Raw genomic sequence first — 20,621 nt, forward strand, 5'->3', positions numbered from 1 at the left:
TACACGGTTATTAGTGGATGAGATTTATTTAAGTATTACTTGGTGATGAGAAGCCTTAAAGCTATGGCAAATTTATTAAATTAAACGTCAGGGCTGTTATAACTTACCTAGGAAAAAGATGCTGCTTTTTAAAATATTGATAATTTTTTTTATTTAGGCTACATGAAGTTTTATTTTCGTGTTGATGTTTGCCATTAGGATGTGATTCAAGCTACACTGCACAAAAAAGGCTCATCTGTCCACTGTAACTTAATAAATAACAAACTTGTTACAACCAAAATGCACCAGAGAGACACATCAACAGTTTATATTAAGGTGAGACTTCTTGTTGGTACACCAGCTTTGTCGTTTTAATGGTATTTTCTGTCTGCTGAGCTCATCGAGACATTTACAGGTCAAGTAACCACAGAAAACAGCAGATATTGTTGATGGAAGTACTTGGCACTGTCCTAACTTACTTTATGCACATTAACTGCTTGGTTTCATACGTTTTATGTTTAAAAACATTGTTTGGAAATGTTTCTTCTGCCTGAGTTACTTTATAATTGTTATTCTTTGTAAGGTTATTCATTAAGATACCAGAATTTGTACATAGTTGAATATTTTTCCCTGACAAATTACATCATTTTTGAATATTAAATCAGTTTGTTATATTTACTCAGAACTTGAGTAGCCTTCTTACCAAATACTTTTTTATTCTTGAGTAATTTCTTAGTTGGGTACTTTTACTTGAGTAAAATGTTGAAGTAGTGCTACTCTACCCACCTCTGCCTTAAGGCCACCCCCATAAAGTCAGTTTCTAATAGTTGGGTTATACATCTTATCAGTGGCCCATTGGAGGTCCCTTTGTAGGGCTCTGGCAGAACTCATCCTGCTCCTCCTTGCACAAAAGGAGCAGATACCGGTCCTGCTGATGGGTTAAGGACCTCCGATGGTCCTGTCCAGCTCCCATAGAGTAGCTGCCTGTCTCCTGGATTCTCCTCCATGCTCGATATGTGCCGAGAGCCGCAGCACACCTGGTGACGGCACATATCGATGTGCCGTCCTGCCTGTGCAACCTCAGGCAGTTTCAGCCTTGTGTCACTGTTAGCCTCTTTAATACACCCGTTGTTAATTTCATCAACACCAGAACAGCTCGTTAACAATCTACTCTACTGCTGAACTGACCTGACGATGTTTAAGCGGCTTGTTTTACGAGGTTTGAAGTGTCCCATTGATTTTTTTGAGCTGCTCATTTTACCTTTAGAGAAATAAATGCAAGAAATAAAAAAATAAAAACTTTTCTCTTCCAAGATAATAGGCTGGAAATGTTTTCCGTGGCCGTTGCTGTAAGGAAGACAATTGGGCTGATAGTCTGAATGTCTAAACTGCTGAGTAGGGCTTGGCGTCATGGATTAAAAATAATATTTTACTATTTTCAGGCTGAATGCTGATATACGATATTTATCGGAAAAAAAAAATCATAAAATAATTATAAAAAGGCATCTCTGAATAAAATCTTTATCCCAAATGTCTGTAGATAAATATGAGAAACAGCTGAAAAAATAACCTGCTGGAATAAATTAAAGCATAATTCTAATACAATATAGACCATCTCGATATAAATTAAATCTAACACGTTAAAGAAAAAAAGAAATCAATTTTTTTTAAATCTCTGTATTGCCAAGCCCTCCAGCTGAGTCCCGTTTTCTTTAGATAAACAATAGTAATAAACTATTGTTTAAATAATTTTAATTCAACAATCTAATGTGACACATGGAACATTGATCATAATGTTTAGTTTATGAGGCTTTAATCCACAAGCAGCATTCTGCTTTACGGATTAAAGCTCATGTCTCTAACCTTTCTCTGGTTTTTACTAAATTCTAACCAAAAAGGTAGAGATGTTCATTGATCGTTTTATTCCTTACAAACAAGTTTTTTTCCCCAGTATTTGATTTGCAGCTCAAGGGACAACCAGTTTAGTATCAGATTAACTCCTGCTGTGATTTTACATAAAAGTAAAGTCGAAGATTAAAGTTAAATTTGTCCCAAATCCTTCCTCATAGTTCTGGCCACAGTGATGTTTTTCTCTCAGGAATCGCTGACATGCTGAACACAGGATAGTGACTCAAAGGTCAGCCTTTTACTACGTGATTCACGTTGCTTCAGGGAAAATGAATCACATCAGGGTTTTGCAAGTTGGCCAAAAAAAAAAAAAAAAAACCTACAAACGTTCACCTCAAGTCTCAAAGGTGCGGCGTAAAATACAGCAACAGCACAAATTACTTTAGGTTTATGACGACGTACGCAGAAAAGCAAACGGTGTAGCCTACTTCACTCTAATTGAAGAAACCTTATAGCATTAATGAATGCTTTATTCACAATTTACAATGCACATGCAACACCCTCTAGTGGCCAGATGTGGCAATGAAAAATAACCCAGTTGTCTCTGTATGGATGCAACCCTTCAGATTAATTTGAGGCATGTCTAAATGATAAGAGATCATTTAATCCGTTTTCTTCTACCTCAGTAACAAGTCAGAGGTAATATCCGGTCTCCGTTCCTCTGAACGATAGAAAAGCTGTTGATCATCAGAGCATCTTTGAAACACAAACACACATCCAGGATGTGCTCTCATTTTGCTTCACACATTACAATAGGAGTCCAACACGCAACATAAAACAATCGTCTTCAGGCTTTCCTTTTTTTCTTCTGCATTTTCTTTCCAGACTGCGCCCCCTTCTGGGCACCTCGCACCATTCCCTTGAACTGGCCGTGCAGTTTGGCTCGTTTCCTGTAAACGTAAAAAACAAACTTCAGGCTTCGGTCCGAGCCTACAGGTCAACGTAACGGCCTGACTGTCGATGCTCATACCTGCGATTGAGCTGGTCTTTTTTCAGTGGGATGTATGCATAAGGATCCAACTTTCCTTTTTTCTTCACATCTCCTTTTCCTTTCTGTCAGAGGAAGAAAAATAAAAAGGACGCTCAGAAAAGAAGCTTGGAACAGAGAAACGAACATCAGTTCAGTCAGATTTGGGGTTTTTTGCACTTGATTACCTTTGATTTATAATCCGCGCCCACATCTTGCCTTTGTCCCAGAGGTCTGTGGATACCCGATCCGCCGGCTGTGAGAAAAGTAGCATCAGCATCAAAGTGTTTCTATCAAATTTAACTTTATTCATGTTAAAGCCACAGACTTTAATGTATTTTAACGTGATTGGCTCTTAGTATAGGTTTCTGAAGGCCTCAGAGGTTGTTTTTTTTAGAGAAGATTTGTGAACAAACAACTTCATGGAGACCAATAAACACAGCAGACAGGTCTGGGAGAAAGTTTCTAACACTTTAAAGCAAGGTTAGGTTAAGTTTTAAAACAATATCCCAAGCTTTGAGCATATCACAGATCTCTGTACAGCCCTTCATCTGAAAACGGAAAGAGAATGGCATAGCTGCAAACCTCCCAAAACATCAATATATAACTAAGCTGGAAGAGTGTACAAGGAAAGCATGAATTAGGAGAAGCAACCATTAGGTCCACTGTAGCTCTGGAGGAGATGCAGAGACAAACAGCTCAGGTAGGAGAATCTGTTGATGGTAATAATATTTATTCAAACACACGCTGTGGCAATACTTTCTTTTAGCAGGGGCAAGAGGCCTGGTCAGTTGATGGAGAAATCCTAGAAGAAACTTTGTCAGAGGTTCACGGTCCAGCAGGACAACCGTAAACATACAGTCAGAGCCGAAATGAAGAGTCAAAGCGTACGCCTCGGTTAGAATGGCCTAGTCAAAGTTCAGAATTAAACAGAATTTATAATCTATACAGGGGCGGTTCTAGACAGGGGCCAACAGGGGCCCATGCCCCTGTAGAAATGGTCCTGGCCCCTGTTATGGCCCCTGTACTAAAGACATAAGTCTTTAAATACACTTCTCATAATTATTTGCAATGGCAAAGAAACCATAACTGATTTGTTACTTTGACCAATTTTATTTTTTACTTATACAGTTTTACTCTAAGAAGTATTTAATAATTAAGATGTTTCACGTTAAGCTTTAGCCGTATTGAGCTGGGGGCAAGTTTTCAACTGCTAGATCAGGGGTCTGAAACCTGCACTTCCAAAACCACAAGTGGCTCACTTAATATTATTACACAGTTAAATATTGACATTTTATTGTTTCATTTTTTTGTTCTGTGCCCCTGTGAAAAAACACTGGCCCCACCTTGGCCCCCCTGGTAAATTTGGTCTAGAACCCCCACTGAATCAGTAGCAACTAGGCTTGAACGTTAAAGTTCACCGATCCACGCCTTCCAATCTTGCATATTAAAATCCTTAATATGCAAAGCTGGTAGAGAAATCACAGGAAGACTTCTGTACTTGCAGTAAACAGCGGTTCTACAATGTGCCGACTCAGTGGGGCTGAATTAACGTGTACATATAAAAAAGAAGCATCCCCTTTCCTTCCATTTTAAAAGTGACACTTTTGTTGGTCTACCAGCTAAAACACTAAAACAACACTGAGGTTTTTGGGTGCGACGTGAAGAAAAGCTCAAGGAGCGTGAATTCATTTGCAGGGAGGTGTAGCGATCAAGAGCATTCTCCTCCCCTTTGGTTACCTTTATATTTTAGCTGAGGCTCAACATCCATGTCATCATCAAAGTTGTCCTCCTGAAACTTTCTCTTCTGGGATTTTTTCTAAAGGTGCAAAAAAAAAAACAACAGACTGTAAAGCCAAACTAAACGTTTCCAAAAAAGAGCAGATGAATGTAAAACTCACAGTTTTCACGCCTGCTTCCTCCAGGATATCGTCCATCTCTTCTCTGTCTGTGAGGAGAAAGGACGGCTGTGAGTATCTGCAGACATCCAGAGATGGCGGTGACACCACTGGGCTCCTCTCACCTTTGCCTTTTGCCTCCTCCTCCTCGTCCTCTCTGATGATGAGCCGTCCGTCTGACGTCACTTTGAAGCCGTGTTCCACCTTGGCCGTCTTCTTCAGCGCCGGGTTTGTGGCTGAGAATCAGCACAGGTCATTTTAGCTCTCCTCAACCTCGTGTAAAACCTCCGGAGTAAAACAAGCGGTAGAAAGAGTAGAAATGCTACCTAGAACTCTCTGGGAGACCTTTGGGTCCAAAAAGTTCAGGGGATCGTCTCCCGCTCCCTCCTTCAGCCATGCTTTTCCTTTCTGTTTGCCTGATTTCTTCGGCCCGTTGCGAGGCTTTCCTTCGTCCTCGGACAAATCGCTGTCGGATTCTGCGAGGATGTCTTCGATGCTGGGAAGAAGACGGAGGGGGAGTAAAGGCGGGAAATCCTAAAAAAAGGCATGTTTGTTTGGCGAACTGGTGCCGTACCTTTCGCTCTTGGCTTTAGGTGCCTCCTCTTCGCTCTCCGAGTCCTCCTGTTGGTCGGTGGCCTGTTTCCGCCTCTTGTTTCGGGCCTCGGCCTTACGGATGTTTGTCAGCACCTTGTGGTGCTCTGCAGGCAGCATGCTCTTCACCAGCTCAAAGCTGGAAACCCAAAATCAGAGCGTTTAGGAGAAGGGAGGAGTACGGCTAACGGACTGATAAGGATCGAAAAACACGGAGCGCTCACCCGAACTTTCTGATAAATTTAGTGAAGATGTTCTTGAGTTTGGTCCTGAAGTGCCTTCTTACGTCATCCTTGATGTTTCCGATTCCCTCCATCTGCACAGAAGAAAACCAGAGGTGTGAGGATCTAATATCAAAATGCGTTTCCTCGTTTGACTTTTCATCTTCTGTTTAAATATGAAGAATATATTAGCATCTCCAGGCAAAACAATGATGAATGTTCCAAGGTCCGGTGGAAAAAAAAAAAAAAAAAAAAAACGCAAAAAATATGTCATTCCAAGAGGGAAAACACTGGAATGTCACTGGGAATACAGTATTAATGTTGGTGTTCAGTGAAGCAGGCGCTAAACCTGCCATTTGCTCAGATGTGAGAGAGTTAACCTGACTCTAGCCAGATTAATATCGCTCCGCCTAGCTTCACTCACATCCATCTGGGACCTCTCCCATAGAGAGTGATTTCTCCAACCAATTTTATTGTCCAGCCAATCAGGACGCAGGGCTGGAGTTTCATAGATGTGACGTAGTGGAAAAGCGACTGTGAGACGGTTTTGATTCAGACAGCAATGGCGGCTCGCATTGAGGAAGCAAGCGTTAGCATTGATGCTGCTATTTCTTCCGTGTTGTCCAATCTACCTAATATTGTTTCATTAAAAGAACATCAGAGAACGGCTCTGAAGGCTTTTGTTGGTGGAAACCATGTTTTCGCCCTTCTCCCGACCGGATTTGGCAAATTTTGTTTTCCTGGGCGCGCCAGCGGCGGAACGGTTAGCACGAACCATGTTAGGAGGTCTTTAGTCCTCGACGCGGTCGGCCCGGGATCGACTCCGACCCGCGGCGCTTTGCCGCCCCCCCCCCCCTCTTCCTGTCAGCTCACTGTCAATAAAACGCGTGCCACTAGAGCCGCAAACACATTTAAAAAAAAAAAAAAAGTTTTGTTTTTTCCTGCGTCGCTCTCACAGCATCACGGGTTAGCTTCAGTGTGAGTGGTTGAAATAGCACGTCGATAAAGATGACAGACAAGTGGCTTATCCAATCATGTGCAAGAATTTTTGATAAGGCCCAGCCTTCAATAAAGGCAATTCCTATTGATCTGTCCCAGATGGATGAGTGGAGCTAGGCGGAGCGAAATTCATTTGGCTAACAGGTTAACACAGAGTTGATTGACGAGAGTAAAAATTCTGATATAAGGGTTCTTAAAGTTGCTCTAGATCGGTGTGTTTAATTAATGACAGTTGATCTTCGATCACGCTGACCTGCCTCTTTACAGCAGAGGGTCAGGCCCAGTCCAGCATTATTTAATTTAGATTTATTAATTATGCAAAGAAGCATTATGATAGTTCTGCGATACTGCCACTAGATGTCGCCACGTCTGTTTATATCTGCTAATCGCGCCTGGCGCTAGGGCTATATTTATCCACAATAAAGACCATCAAAACATTATCAGGATGGAGGCTTGGTGTATGTAACCTTATTTTATCATGATCAATCGGTTTTTGGTCTGTTTTTAAGCATATAATGTGGCTATATACCTTTAAAGAATATAATTTACTTCTAAACAATGAAAAAAACTTAAGATTTGAGTCATTGAATTAGGTCTACTGTTGACTAAGGGTAAAAAATCAATGTCATGCATAGAAACAAATAAATTTATAAATTTTAATTGAATAGGTGATCACCAGTGCCACCTTATAAGATGGATGAAGTAATTCATACCCATTAAAAATGTTGTTAGAAAGGCCATTAATGGGCAACAGTTCATGTAAATGCAAGTTTAAAACAGAACATGACACACAATTCATTCCTGATTAGGTCGACGTGGAGAGCTCCTTTGCAACTTTTGCTTGCGGTGATGTACGGTTCATACCATGACGGTGACATGTGAGCCCAGAGCTTTGGGGTCCATGATGAAGAGGATGACTTTGATGAAGCCCAAGGCCGCTTTGACCACCTCCCTGGTACGAGACGACAGCAGCAGACAGATGTTGTGCAGCAGCTGCTCCATGGAGGACACCTCTATCGAGTCTGAGAGAGAAAGCGAAAGGATCAGAACTGAGCGTGGAGTGCGGATGTCCAGGTGGAAACCCGTCGGAGTCGCTGCAGCCTACCTTTGTACTCAAACACAAGGCGAGTCAATGCCAAAACGGTGCAAGTGATCATGGTGACGGATCCGGTGAGTCCTGCGTACACCAGAGCCAAATACTCCTCCATGGCATCTACAGCAGAGGTAAGTAACGTTAACCGTTGTAAAAAGAGTCCTATAACCCACGTCTAGAGAAACAAGTCGTCACCTTTTTTGTTCCCACTGAAGCGAACAAAAGCGCTTCCTATTTCCACCAGGAGGCTATAGGCGTTCTTCCGAGCTCCCACAGACACCTCCTTGGTGCAGATGATCACCTGAAGGACAGGAAACCCTCAGAAACACCAAGAACATCCGCTCTCTCCGTGGCTGTAGCCGCCAGCTCTGATTTGTGTTTGTACCTCTGGCAGCAGCGCGGTGATGAAGCCTTTGTGCTCCTCGTTTAACCTTTTCACAATATGGATCAGACACTTGAGCCGTGGCTGAGAAAGACCAGAAGGAAGCCGTCAGGTGCAAATATGAACCACAACATTCAGGTTTGGAGACGCCCTCCTCCTCATACAAACCCTTACCCTCTTTGCAGGCGAAGAAGCATTTTTAAGAGTGTCAAGGAGGACAACTTTGAGAGTTTCCAGGTTGGACAAGACGAAGGATTTACACTCGTCTCTCTCCGCCCCGCACATCTCCTCCAACACGCGGTACGCCTTCTTCTGCATGCCCGGCTCTTTGGCCTGAGCACAAACACACCAAACAATGGCAATTAAAATTTAAGAGATTCTATTTTAATTCAATTCAGTTTTATTTATATTCAATTCATCACACATGACAACTCAAGGCACTTTCCAAAGTTAAATGCAATCAGATTATACAGTTGGTCAAAAAGTTTCCTTTCTAAGGGAACCCAGTAGATTGCATTGAGTCTTGACAAGCAGCATTCACTCCTGAAGGAGCGTAGAGCCACAGGGAGAGTCGTCTGCATTGTCCATGGCTTTTCAGCAATCCCTCATACTGAGCAAGCATGAAGCAACAGTGGAGAGGAAAACTCCCCTTTAACAGGGAGGAAAACCTCCAGCAGAACCGGGTTTAGCGTGAACGGTCATCTGCCTCGACTGACCAGATTAGAGAAGACAGAGCAGAGACACAAAAAGCACAGAAGCACACACTGATCCAGAAATCCTTTCTATGTTAGATGGTAATAGGTTTAAGGGTAATAGGTTTATAGGTTTAAAACTGTTTGTGCAACTAAAAAAAAAAATTAAACAGTTACAACCTTGGAAACTGACTTAAAAAAAGTTAAAATTCACATATATGGATTTATCACACAAAAGTGACACATTTTTGTTAATTTTGATGATTTTGGCTCACAGCTAAAAAAAAAAAAATAGGGTTATTCTGAAAAGGAGATTACATTGGACCAAATAAAAAAGTTGTTTAAAAACAGAAGGCGCAACCTACAGCCATAGGGAAGACTGCTGACTGGACAGTTTACCACCAGATTCTTCACAAGTAGACAGAAATTGTTTTGTTTTTTTCTAGAGGCTGGGTGCTTTCAAAGTGCTGCTTATTAAAGCATACTATTGGAAAGTTCAGTGGAAGAAAAAAAAAAGGGTCCAAGCAAACAAACACAGATGTAACCAGGACTTGGACTACAACTGTTACAATCGTTGTTGCTGAACCAGAGACACGATCAGTCTTACCTGGGCTAATGAAAAAAAAAAAAAAAAAGCATTGTTGCTCAATTGCCTTGAGTTCTCTTTTCAGATAATAAAAAGATATTTCACTTAGAAACTACAGTCCTAGAGGCTGGAGAACATGCACAAAGTCAGTTCAGGTCTAGTATGAAGTTTCCGCAGTCAGTGTTGCCGTTGGGAACCCCGTGTCATCTGCAGCAAGGTTTACGGTGAAGCTGGTTTCACTTTAATGCAGGACTTGTCTCCTGGCCACACTGCCAAAAGCACCAATGCCTACATTGTTGACATCGCTCAATGTGGCTGATTGGCCAGCAACCTACTTTACCTTTACACAGAACCAACCATCCAGATGAGCTGGAAGCAGCTATAAAAAGAAGCCTGTGCTTCTTTAACAGCTCAGCAGATTCAGGCTGATTGCCTCCATGCCTGCATTGATGCAGTAATTCAAAAAAAGAAGAGGTCTGACCAAGTATTAAGTGTAGATACTCAACAGTACATGGACCCATGTTTCCTTGGGGCAACACTCCTGTTTAAAATACCTTTTTACCAATTTAATTAATTAGTTTCAGTTTTCTGTGCAATGGAATTGCTTATAGATGATGAAAACCCAATGAAAAATTGGGTTTTCATCATCTATAAGCAATAATCATCAAAACGACCAGAAATATATGCTTGCAATATATCAATGTGTCTCAAATGACCTACAGGAGTTTCATAATAATGTAATTTAAGCAGAAGCACCATTAAACACATTGTGTACCTCCAAATATGGTCTTATCAGCTCAAAGGTTTTGGCCATGGTGCTTTCATCTACGAAGGGAGCCATGGCAACCACTAGGTCCATCACTGCAAGCCTGAGAAACAGAGAAGCTCAGAAATCATTGTTGTAGGTATTCTGATAACTCCCCGATTGTAACCCGACTCTGTGAATCCCCGTCAGATGTCCTACCGTGTGAACTCGACGCTCTCTGTGCTGGTCAGCCTGTCAAAGGCTTTTTGCAAGAATGTGCAGATCAGCTGAGGGAGATGCAGCGTGTCAAAGTTAATTCCCATGAACGGATCATTTCAACGCTCTTTAGCTCGACGGAAAGTAAAAAAAAAAAAAAAAAGAAGTTACCTGCACGTCTGTGACGGTTAAATATACTTTGATGGTGTCCAGCACAGCCATCCTGTAGGTACCAGATTCTCCCTCTGCGGGCTGCTGGCTGTACACGTTGAAAAGGATGGGCAGGAAATTCTTGGAGAACCGTCCCAATTCTGCCTTTTCTTCCGCTTCAACAGAAAGGATTACAGGAAGGTTTTACTAAAGTGGAACGATGGAGCAGTTTGTAGCTAAAGGCAGCCTCTGTGGACGTCTGCTACCTGTGGAGCAGCTCTTATTGATCAGCGTGCGCAGAGCCTGGCACACTGTGAGCCGCAGCTCTGGCTGCTCGTTGATGGCCGTGCCAAGAGTCCGGGCGACGCCCTTGAACGACGCGATCAGGTCCACCGGTCCTGTGCAGAAGCCGGGAAGCATGGTCCAAATCTGAAATGCAGAACCTTCATCAGCATGGTTTCAATTTACAGAATGTAAATTTTACACACTGGGGCTTTAAAGCAAAAAAAAGACGGGTTGGTTTTCTACCTGGATCTGTAGCGTCTGGTAGACTTTTGCTTCCAGCTTCTTTCCCTCTTGCTCCAACTCATCAGCTACAGCACAAAACAGGATTCAACAGTTAATGCATGTAAAAAAAAAAAAACTAAAAAAACATTTTATTTCCTAGTCAACTTTCCTTCAAGCAAAGATGCATAAAAATCCAGCGATATTCTGCTGGATCAGCTGCTCAGGAACTTCAAAAGAAACATTACTACATTACTCTCATTCTAAATGCGTGAAAATAAAACTAGAAAAATATACTGTATTTTTTGGACTATACGGTGCATATCAAATCCTTAAATTTTGGCTAACATTGCTGGTGCGCCTTTTACATGATTAAAGTTGTGCTTACTGACATATTTTATGTGGTACAATGCGCTCAAAAATCTGTAAAAATGTGTAATTACTATGATTAGCAATGAAGCCACTCCGCTCAATGGATATTCGAAGCATTACGGTGAACTGTGTCACCACCTGAGGACCCTTGAGCTGTCTACAAGACTGCCTGATTGTAATGTTGAAACTAGAAGTGCATTCATGTTGTGCAGCCCGCGTCAGAGTACACACTAGCAACAATAAACCAAGTAAGTTAATTCAATATAAAATTTGTGTTTATTATTATGTTAGAAACAGGACAGTTTAGTCCAACTACTCTGTCCTCCCGATAGAGACGGATAGCTCTCCCTCTCAGGTAGTATGTGTGTAAGCGGAGTGGCGAAGTGATATTACACACTTGAGAAGAATGCCTTCCACATAATCCGGCGCGCCATATGGTCCAAAAAATATGCCGTATGTAAATGGTCCAGTAGACTATTATGTATAAATTAGTGTTTTAAAAATGAAGAGCAGTGTTGCAACTCCTGGTATTTGTAGTCCTAGAAGACGCCAGTCGACAACCCCATAATTTGTAAATACAGTCATGGGGAAAAATTATTAAACCACCATTGGTCCTGTTCATTTTAATGTCCGGCACAACTAAAGGTACATTTGTTGATAACAGAAATAGCTAATAAGAGTTTCATTTAAGAGCTGATATCTGGTCTTTTTCCATAGTTTATTTTTGATAATTACCAAAATCACTGAATTTCTGACAACCAATAGCTATGGTATTGTATTGTACTGCCATAAACAGTTTTATGGCTTTAGTCACATTATTGTTTTTGATGGTTGCAGCCAAGGTATTGAAAAAACAAAAAAAAAAAAAAAAAAACAAGAATGGTCTGATCATTTTTTTCCATTGCTGAATGTGGATGGTCACCGTAGGAGAGGAATAGCATAGGAGAGATTCATTTTCTATTATTTTGTTTCCTGAAACTGGGAACAACCCTCTGATCTATCCACACTTTTAAAGGAGGCGTCTCCGACTGTATTTACCTCTCTGCTTTAGTGTAGTGGCCAATGGGAGAAAATAGGAAGCAAAGAAACCGAGGCAGGTGTTCTTGACGTGATCTCGGATGACCGGAACCAGCCAGCTGCGAGGGAACTCCAAGTCATCGCTAAGAAACAAACACAAAGTTAATAAAATCCCAGTAAAGAGAGAGCAGAGCCGCCGATTCTTTGGGGTCGTACTTGTAGCCGGTGATGTTGAGAGGCACAGCAGCAAGCACCACCTCAGGCCCCATGCTTTCCACAGCGCCTCCCACAGCCAGGTCCAACTCCCCTCTGAAGGGGAACTGAGGGGTGGAGCGCAGGTCTGACAGCGACTGCAGGGACTGTCCAACATAAAGCATCCAGTCTCAGTCCAAATCCTTTTATTCTTTATCCGGATAAGACAACTATCACGTAAAAACTATACCTTAGTCATGATGGGGTGAGCTTGCTTGCCTGCAACTCTGTAAAAGGAACCCAGGATCTGCAGCACAAAGGGCCACGAGGCATGAAAGCGATAGGATAATCCTTCCTCCACGATACTGCCAACAAAAAACAAAGGAAGGCAACGGTCATGTAGGGGTGGGCGATATATATCGAATATACTCGATGTATCTCGAGTTTTCCTTTACCGCGACAATCAAGTGTAAATTTTCATGGCAAGATTGAACCGCTGTAATTAATTTACTGTGAGTTTAGTTTTTCCCACATGCTGTGAACGCATCACTCGCCCCTCCTCCAAAACAGAAAGAGGTCTGGCTCACACCCAACAACGAACCCGTACGTTTACTTATGTTGACGAGACAGCGAGAACTGTGGCGACAGTGGGAGTTTCAGGTAACTAAGAAAATGAGTCTGAAGAGAAACTTCAATTAAACCAGCCGTAAAACTGTTGAAACTGGCATCTTCTTTTGCTAAATCCCATATGACACAAAAAAACGTTTGTTCAAAATTTCCCAGCACCTAAAGAGAAACGGAAACATTTTTGAGATGCTCTGAATATGTAGCTGCGACTGGTCAGTTGATTTTATAGTCACAATACAAGCTTTTGTTTTTGAGATTGTCACATTTTTATGATACCTTTTATTTCAGGTGTATTTTGTGTCAGATTTTATCTTGGTGTTCCTTTTGGCCGCTGGGATGTTCTGTTTTTTTAAGGTCTAGTGTTGACCATGAAAGAGCTTTAATGTGACAATACTGTGATCTGTGAAAAGCTTCTATGTGCAGCTGTGGTTAAAAAAATAGCTAAAATAAAACATTTTAAATTCATTTTTATTTTGCAATCAATTTTTCAAAAAAATAAAATAAAATTTGACACGTTAATTTGAGATATACCATTGAAACCTTATGCACTATGTGGCTAAAAACATTTGTTATTGAAGGTTATTTGAACATATCGTGATATTTATCGTGTACCGCAATATAGCCTAAAGATATTGTGATATTAGATTTTCTTCATATCGCCCACCCCTATGGTCATGTATTCTCTTTATTGAGAAATGGACAAAAATAAATAAATAAAACATCAGCTATTCCTAATCTTACCGAAACATTTTGCAGACATATGAGGGGTTCCCTGCAGAGGCTGTGGCAGTGATGGGACCAATATCCTCCATGTGAGGAGCAACACATTCACTCAACAAACTCTGGAGATATAAAAGACAATAAAATATCGATTAGCACCCCACACACAGCAGAAAATGCAAAAAACCCTCTCCGCCGTTTACCTTGAGGGTGTTGGTGGCTGCAGCAACCACCTGAGTGTGAGGCGACAGCAGGCAGGACATGGCAGCAGAGAACAGCCGAGGGAGGTGACCTAAGCTCAGAGAGCTCTGCAAACTGAGCCCAACGTGCAAACAGAAGGTCAGCGAGCCACCTGAGAAAAAAAAAAATCGCTCCAATCTTGCTCTCCGGTGCGGCCGGTTGCGAGTTGACCTACCTTGCCAGGTGAACGTGTGCTTTCTCCATGACGGTGAGCCAGGCCAGCAGAGGCTGCAGGTCATTCTCACTGGGGAGGTAGTCGTAAAGAGCCTGAGGAGGACGACTGAGCGTGAGAACACAGGAGACTTTTGCTCTACAAGTTGTGGAGCAGACCGTCCGTTTTTGTCTCACCGTGATGATCTGAGCGTTGAGTTCTGCAGAGAGCGACGAGGCGCTGGGCTTCCCGCTGAAGAGCCGATAAAACGCCTGCATGGCGCTGGCCGTCACCATCTGCAGCAGAGGCGGCGCTTTAAATACCGCACACAAGCAGCAGCGTAGCTGAGAAGCCAAAGCGAGGGCAGCTGTGGCCGGGAATGCTCACCACGTGGCTGAGGGTCATGACGCGCAGCAGGGTCTCGCAGCAGGACTTTACGGCTCCCAGAGGGAACGTGGCCATCAGCTCCTTCAGCAGGCAAAGCACGTGGAGGGTGGTGGTGTCCTCTTTGCTGCCTGGCGACGAGACAGAAATGCATTCTGGGATCATCAGATGCATTTGAACGATGGCTCTATAGGACAGTGACTCCACCAAGACCGGCTTTGTGCACAGGCTGACATTTCTGCTCATTCTTTGGACAGCAGCTCACTTAGATTACAGGGAGAGCATCGCTAAGCGTACATTTTCAATTTCTAAAGTCTTGGAAAGATCCTTTGAATTTAGGTCTGACTGGGCGATTCCAACATATGAATACACTTGGATGTGAGCATTCAACTGGAGCCCCGGTGTAGGTACCAGATCGACTCGGGCGCTTCCCGATGACGTCAACATATGGCAAATCCACTCAAACAAACTACATTATGCCCGCGGTCACCATACACATCAATTTTATTTTGTTAATTTACGGTTATTTTCCAGTAACTTAACTGAGGCATGAAAACTTTTAACATCTTTCTGGAATGGTTCTGTGGTAGTCTGACAATTTAATCGGTAATTTTGCCGGATCAAAGATACATCTTAAGAGAAATTTCCTTCCTCCAATTTTTTGTTTTAAAAGTTGTGAAGCGAAAATAAACCATAAACTCTTTTAATTTTTAATAAAAGTCTGCCGCCATTTTAATTTAATCACGGCATTCATCACTTTAAAATCAATAATGTTTATTCCTCCTTTTTCTACTGATATTACTATGTCATTCCTTCACATGGCACCATCCATCTTCACATGACCTCTCACCCCTGTTAACTGTTCTAAGGAAAAGCAGCGGATATTCTTTTACAACTTTAATCTCCGTTAAACTTGGATTCCAGCACTGAGTAGATGCCTTCTGAAGGAAAACAGGATTTTATTTATGGGTACCAAAGTAAAGCAGGTTGTATAAAAAGGCCAACCAAACCACGTTTTTCTCTTCCCTTTCCTTATCACGGTTAAAATACATTAGGGTTTGTGGTTATAATGCAACAAAGTTTGAAAAAGTTCAAAAAGGTGTGAATACTTTGCAGATCAGCCAGTTCTCACTTAAAAATAATCATCATCATGTATAATTACCTATTGTAGTTTCTAACAGACAAAATGACAATAAAGAAAGTCTAAGTCTAAGTCTAAGTCTAAGTCTAACAGCCTTTTTATGTTTAATACTTAAGGAAGTGTAATAACTGTCCAACATTTGCAGATCTGAACTAATTTCTAGTAAGAAAGTCCATCCTTTATCGAGGAAGCGAACTTTCTTTTCTGCATCAGTTAAATAAACCAACAACCGTGAAGCCTCACCTCCCGCCTGCTCTATTTCTTTGACGCAGAACTTGGCGGTAGTAACAGCAGCGGGATGATGGCTGGGAGCGTCCTCGGCAAAGAGGAAGCTGCTGCCTCGGAGGATGGAGCAGACGCCTTGCTGAGCTGCTTTACGCACCTGGGGAGAAAACAACAAACATACAATCACTTATTACAAAAACCCAGTTTATTTCTGGTTTTGATGTGTGCCGCACTGAAAAAGCGCCTGGAGAGTGCTGAAGGCGTCGATTTGTGCGGACTAGTGGGCCTGACCTTGGGCTTGCTGTGCACCGTGAAGCTGAGCAGACCGTGATAGGCCTGCAGGGTGGACGGGTAACTCCACACGGAAACATCCTGCCTCCTCAACAAAGTGGCCAAGCATGACAAGATCTATAGAAGCAAATACAAAAAAAGATATTTATATTTTTTATTATTCATATCAGGACCCGTAATCTGGGCAAAAACGGCGGCAGCAGACTTCACAGAGGACAAGACGGACAACAATAATGAAAAAAAAGCATTAAAATAAGGAAAATGCATGCGTTATTCTTACAGTAAACCTTTCAAATTTAAAACGGTAACGATGAGAGATTTAAAACATAGGCACGGTTAAAAGATTCCCGTTGTTGGTTTCTTTGGACAGAGCCGAGGGCTAACCAGTTCCGACAGTTTCAGACCGGAGAGGGGGGCAGAAAAACTGGAAGCTTTCTCCCGTTTCAGTTCCGACACGAGGAGCAGAGAAAAGCAAAGAGAGGGAAAAGACAGAGATCAACTGAAGGCGAGCTGAAAGGCTTCTTTACCCATCTGAGCGCTGAAGACGTGTCAGACGAGGCCTGTTTAGACATGACGTCCATGAAAGCTTTGGTTGTGTCCGAGAACTTGGACTGCAGCACTGGAGCAGGAACACTGGTGAGGGCCGAACACGGAGCAGTCCATGTTAATCAGCCGTGACTTGTTTAGTCGGGGGGGAGAAAACAAAACAAAGAGCTGCTCAGCTCCTACCGTTTCATGACCAGGTTGAGAAGATACGCCACTGCAGCCTGAGACTCTTCTGATTCCACAACTTCCAAGGTGGTCATCTACCAAAAATCCAAAACATAACAATTAGAAACTCAAATAATGTTCGAGCTAAGCGGATAAACTAGCACTTATTTACAAAATGGAACAGTTACCAAAGCAGCGAAGTACTCCGTCTCAGTTTCTGTCCCGCCTTGACTTCGGATCACTTCAGTAACAGCTGCCAAAACCGCACAGATCTGGAAGGCACCAAAAGACACGGTTACAGCAGATGCAGATATTTAACTACAGCAAAACACTGGGTTTAAGTTTATGAAACGGGAGAATTTTGCAAACTTCTAGGTTTCCCTGTAGGCTGGAGTGGGCAGGCAATGCACCACGACTCGTAGTCCTACCTCTTTGTGCGCGGCGGAGTTGGACTCCCAGAAGCGCTGCACCTTTCTGAACGTGAGGTTGGAGCAGTCGGACAGGCCGCTCAGGAAGGTGCCGGATGTTCGCTCAGACAGCCTCTCGTCGGGCTCCTCTTCCATCTGAGCATCCTTCCGGGCCCCAGCGCCGAGCTCCAGGGGGCCGGCCTGCAGCTCATTGTGAAGCTTGAGAGCATCGACGGTAAGATCACTCTTCGCTGCGGAAAGAAACAGGAAGACAAGAGGTCCACTTCATCGCTTAGTCAGCAAAAGAGTCGAGAGGGACCGTGCACTATGTGACAGAAATTAATTTACTGTGGTGTTTCCAGGCTTCATCATGTCAGCTTTGTTTTCTTCATTCGTTATTGAAACTTTAAAAGTTTCACGCTTTTCTACTCTCAGGTATTTTCTTGGTTCATATATTTTGTCTAATATACACCATAAATACAAATGTTTACTATGAGTGTACCAAAGAAAACTTTAAGAAACATAGAAATATGTAATGTGCCAGAAACAACATTGTAAAAGGACTGATCGTAACAGATTTATGGATGGATGGATATAACATTGAGGTAAAAACAAAGTCTGGTAATGCAAATAATTCTTCCATCCTTATCCAGAATGGGAAAATACTTTAACCAAGTGTGAATCCTGGATCATGTTACAGGTCGGTGGCTTAAAACAGAATTCCTTCTAACGCATTTGGCAAGTATTATTACGCACAGCAGAAATAAATACCTGTAAGTGTATATAAACACACACACGCATATATAAAACATTTGTTGGATATGGGTGGTGTAGTTGACGCCTTTTCTTGACCTGAAAAGAAGCTTTCGATGCTGTAAATCATAAAATATCATCGACCAAACTAAGCAAAATCAACTTTTCATCAAGTGCAATAAAATGGAAAGAATCACATTGATAAAAACGATCACAGTCAGCCATGATTACATTTTCACCTCCCCTCCCTCTGCCAACAAGCATTCCATGAGGCTCCAGTTTGGGGCAGTTCTCTCTATATAAGTGATCCTTAAGTCTCTATACAAATGTATCAGACCATAATCAGATGATACTGTCATTATTACGCATGGTAAAAAAAAACTCAAGTAGCCGATGAGCTTACACAGTCTGTGTCTGTGCTTGCTTAGACAAATCAATGTAAACAAAAGCGTTTGAATGTTCCTCACCTAAATCAAACGGTTAAACTTTTGAGACGGATATGTATGAATATTTCTTCTTTTTTAACCCGAATATGCCACATTATCAATAATTGTGCAATACTTACTCTGGTTTTATTCTGACTTTTACTTTGGCCCTTCTGATAAGATCATTCTCTGTTGCTTTAGAACTAACTTTACATTACATTATCTTTTTCATTACTGATTTATTTAGTGTGTAACTATATGTTTTCGCCACACTCACTCCTGAATCTCCCCACTGTGGGATAGGAAGGAATTTCTCGTCTTATCTTATTGGGGGTGGGGGAAACAACTTGTGATAGAATGTAAACATGTTTGCATCATACCAGACTTAGTTTTAAAACTCAGATTATTATTATTATTATTTTTTTTTTTGCTGTTCTGTTAAATCTAGACTGATAAGATCATGTAACAACTGGCATACACGCTGTGGTCCTATCACACACAACCTACTGTCTTACCGCCTGATCAAAGGCAAACAACACCACGCTAAAGCCCCATAGAGTCTTTAGGCAAACAGACATTGCATAAATTAGTGTGCAGGTATCCCTCTGTTCAGGTGTAGCTGCAAACTCGAGCGGATGGGTAATCATCCACATCAGAAATAAGCAATGAAGCCAAACGCATTTCTGATTATTTACCAAACTGTAACTTTAATGTCAAGTTACGTCTTTGAGTTTGTCACTGAGTGACAGAGTAACAGATAGTTGTCCGGGTTAGCTGGTGTTAGCTCTCAGAGACCCACGTGTGCCTCTCTTACCGCTGGGTCTGCTGAAAAAGCGGCTTTTCGCTGCCTGTCGGAAGCGGCTCGTCTGCGGGTTGGAGTCGCTGCTGTGTCCTTTCTTCCAGCGCTTCAGCTTGGCCCCGCTCCCCGACCGAAGTTTCCCCGATTTCACCATTTTCAGGGCCGAAAACAATCACGTTCTCCCACCACCGCTGACCAGATGACTCTGTCGCTCACCAGATGACGTCACGGCTCCGCTCATGTGGCCCGCGGTCTGTTGTTTGGCCGTTAGATGGCGCTGTTCAAAACAAACAACATGAAAAAAACGGTGATCTCTCTTCTTCTTCTGTTAGATTTCTTTCGCAAACAACAAAATCGATGCATTACCGCCACCGTCCGGCATGGAGAGTGGCCCGGAATGCCATTCAACAATAAGTGTGTTAATTTAAGATAACGAAATATTATTTGATAACTTTTGATTTTCGAGTTATTGCTAAATAAATCAGCTAAATCTAGATTTACTCCAATTTAAATTTAATTATATTTAAACTTTGAATTAACTGCTGTCTTTCTTTCTCATAATGTTGACAGGATAACATCACATGTTCTATTGATTCATCGTCTCCACAATAATCACACTTACCACTGCAGTGTTTCTCTAAAATAAAAACAGTGTTGTTTAACCCGGATTTACTTCTAAAAGTAGAAATGGCCTAAGGCAGAAGGCTACTAAGCAGCTGGTTAGGGCCTCTGCCTAAGAGGGTCAGCACCCATCCCACCCATTGGAAGCTAAAATAGTGACAGAAATCAGGGTACAGTAATAATAATTGTGCAAAAGTACAGCTGCAACACTTTTTTTTAAAGTGTTGCTTATGTGTCAGAGGTTACAACAAAATAGCAATTACAAACAACTGGTATTCCTCAAAATTATCTGGATTATGTTTAAAAGTACAACACTAAGATCCGGGGGAAATTCAGTCAAACGTTTTTGTATTCTTCTTAGAGAATATGAAATTAAGTGCTATAAAAACAGCTTTGTTTCCTTACCAACAACCACTACTGCATATTCTATTCTAAATCAAAACATGAAGAATAGATCAAATTTGTTATCTCTCATCGGAAAGTGAAAAATTAAAGAAATTAGCTATTATTAACTATTATTAGTATTCGGCATATTAGGCATCTTTCTTGACAATTCCAAACTTTTACTGTTTAAACTAAAATAAATGCTTCATAATTTAGCTTTCCTCTGAATC

General features: G+C 41.9%; 1 protein-coding gene across 1 annotated transcript; it reads right to left on the reverse strand.

The window, feature by feature from the left end:
* Nucleotides 1-1,716: 1,716 nt before the first annotated feature.
* On the reverse strand, nt 1,717-19,620 carry rrp12 (ribosomal RNA processing 12 homolog). Its single transcript, XM_036126327.1, has 34 exons — nt 19,402-19,620; nt 17,431-17,660; nt 17,191-17,274; nt 17,021-17,097; nt 16,819-16,924; nt 16,292-16,408; nt 16,019-16,157; nt 14,638-14,765; nt 14,448-14,546; nt 14,275-14,366; nt 14,063-14,174; nt 13,881-13,981; nt 12,763-12,877; nt 12,537-12,679; nt 12,342-12,463; nt 10,956-11,020; nt 10,694-10,856; nt 10,449-10,603; nt 10,281-10,348; nt 10,092-10,185; nt 8,213-8,371; nt 8,042-8,122; nt 7,852-7,957; nt 7,669-7,776; nt 7,428-7,585; nt 5,568-5,659; nt 5,327-5,482; nt 5,079-5,248; nt 4,878-4,988; nt 4,756-4,802; nt 4,595-4,673; nt 3,043-3,110; nt 2,858-2,940; nt 1,717-2,777 (listed from the first exon to the last, which is right to left on the reverse strand). Exons 1-34 carry the CDS (start codon nt 19,538-19,540, stop codon nt 2,675-2,677), a joined length of 3,870 nt encoding a protein of 1,289 aa, XP_035982220.1. The 5' UTR covers nt 19,541-19,620; the 3' UTR covers nt 1,717-2,674.
* Nucleotides 19,621-20,621: the final 1,001 nt, after the last annotated feature.

Source organism: Fundulus heteroclitus, chromosome 22, assembly GCF_011125445.2.
Source record: "Fundulus heteroclitus isolate FHET01 chromosome 22, MU-UCD_Fhet_4.1, whole genome shotgun sequence".
In the NCBI taxonomy this organism is placed as follows: Eukaryota; Metazoa; Chordata; class Actinopteri; order Cyprinodontiformes; family Fundulidae; genus Fundulus; species Fundulus heteroclitus.

What these genes read in the sequence shown, in the direction of transcription:
- rrp12 (XM_036126327.1), bottom strand. Translation starts at nt 19,540, where the DNA reads ATGGTGAAATCGGGGAAACTTCGGTCGGGGAGCGGGGCCAAGCTGAAG. An exon ending in ACCAGACGCTACAGATCCAG is followed by an intron (nt 10,857 to 10,955) that starts GTAGAAAACCAA and finishes TCTGCATTTCAG; the next exon opens with ATTTGGACCATGCTTCCCGG. An exon ending in GCCTCAGCTAAAATATAAAG is followed by an intron (nt 3,111 to 4,594) that starts GTAACCAAAGGG and finishes CTTTTCTCACAG; the next exon opens with CCGGCGGATCGGGTATCCAC.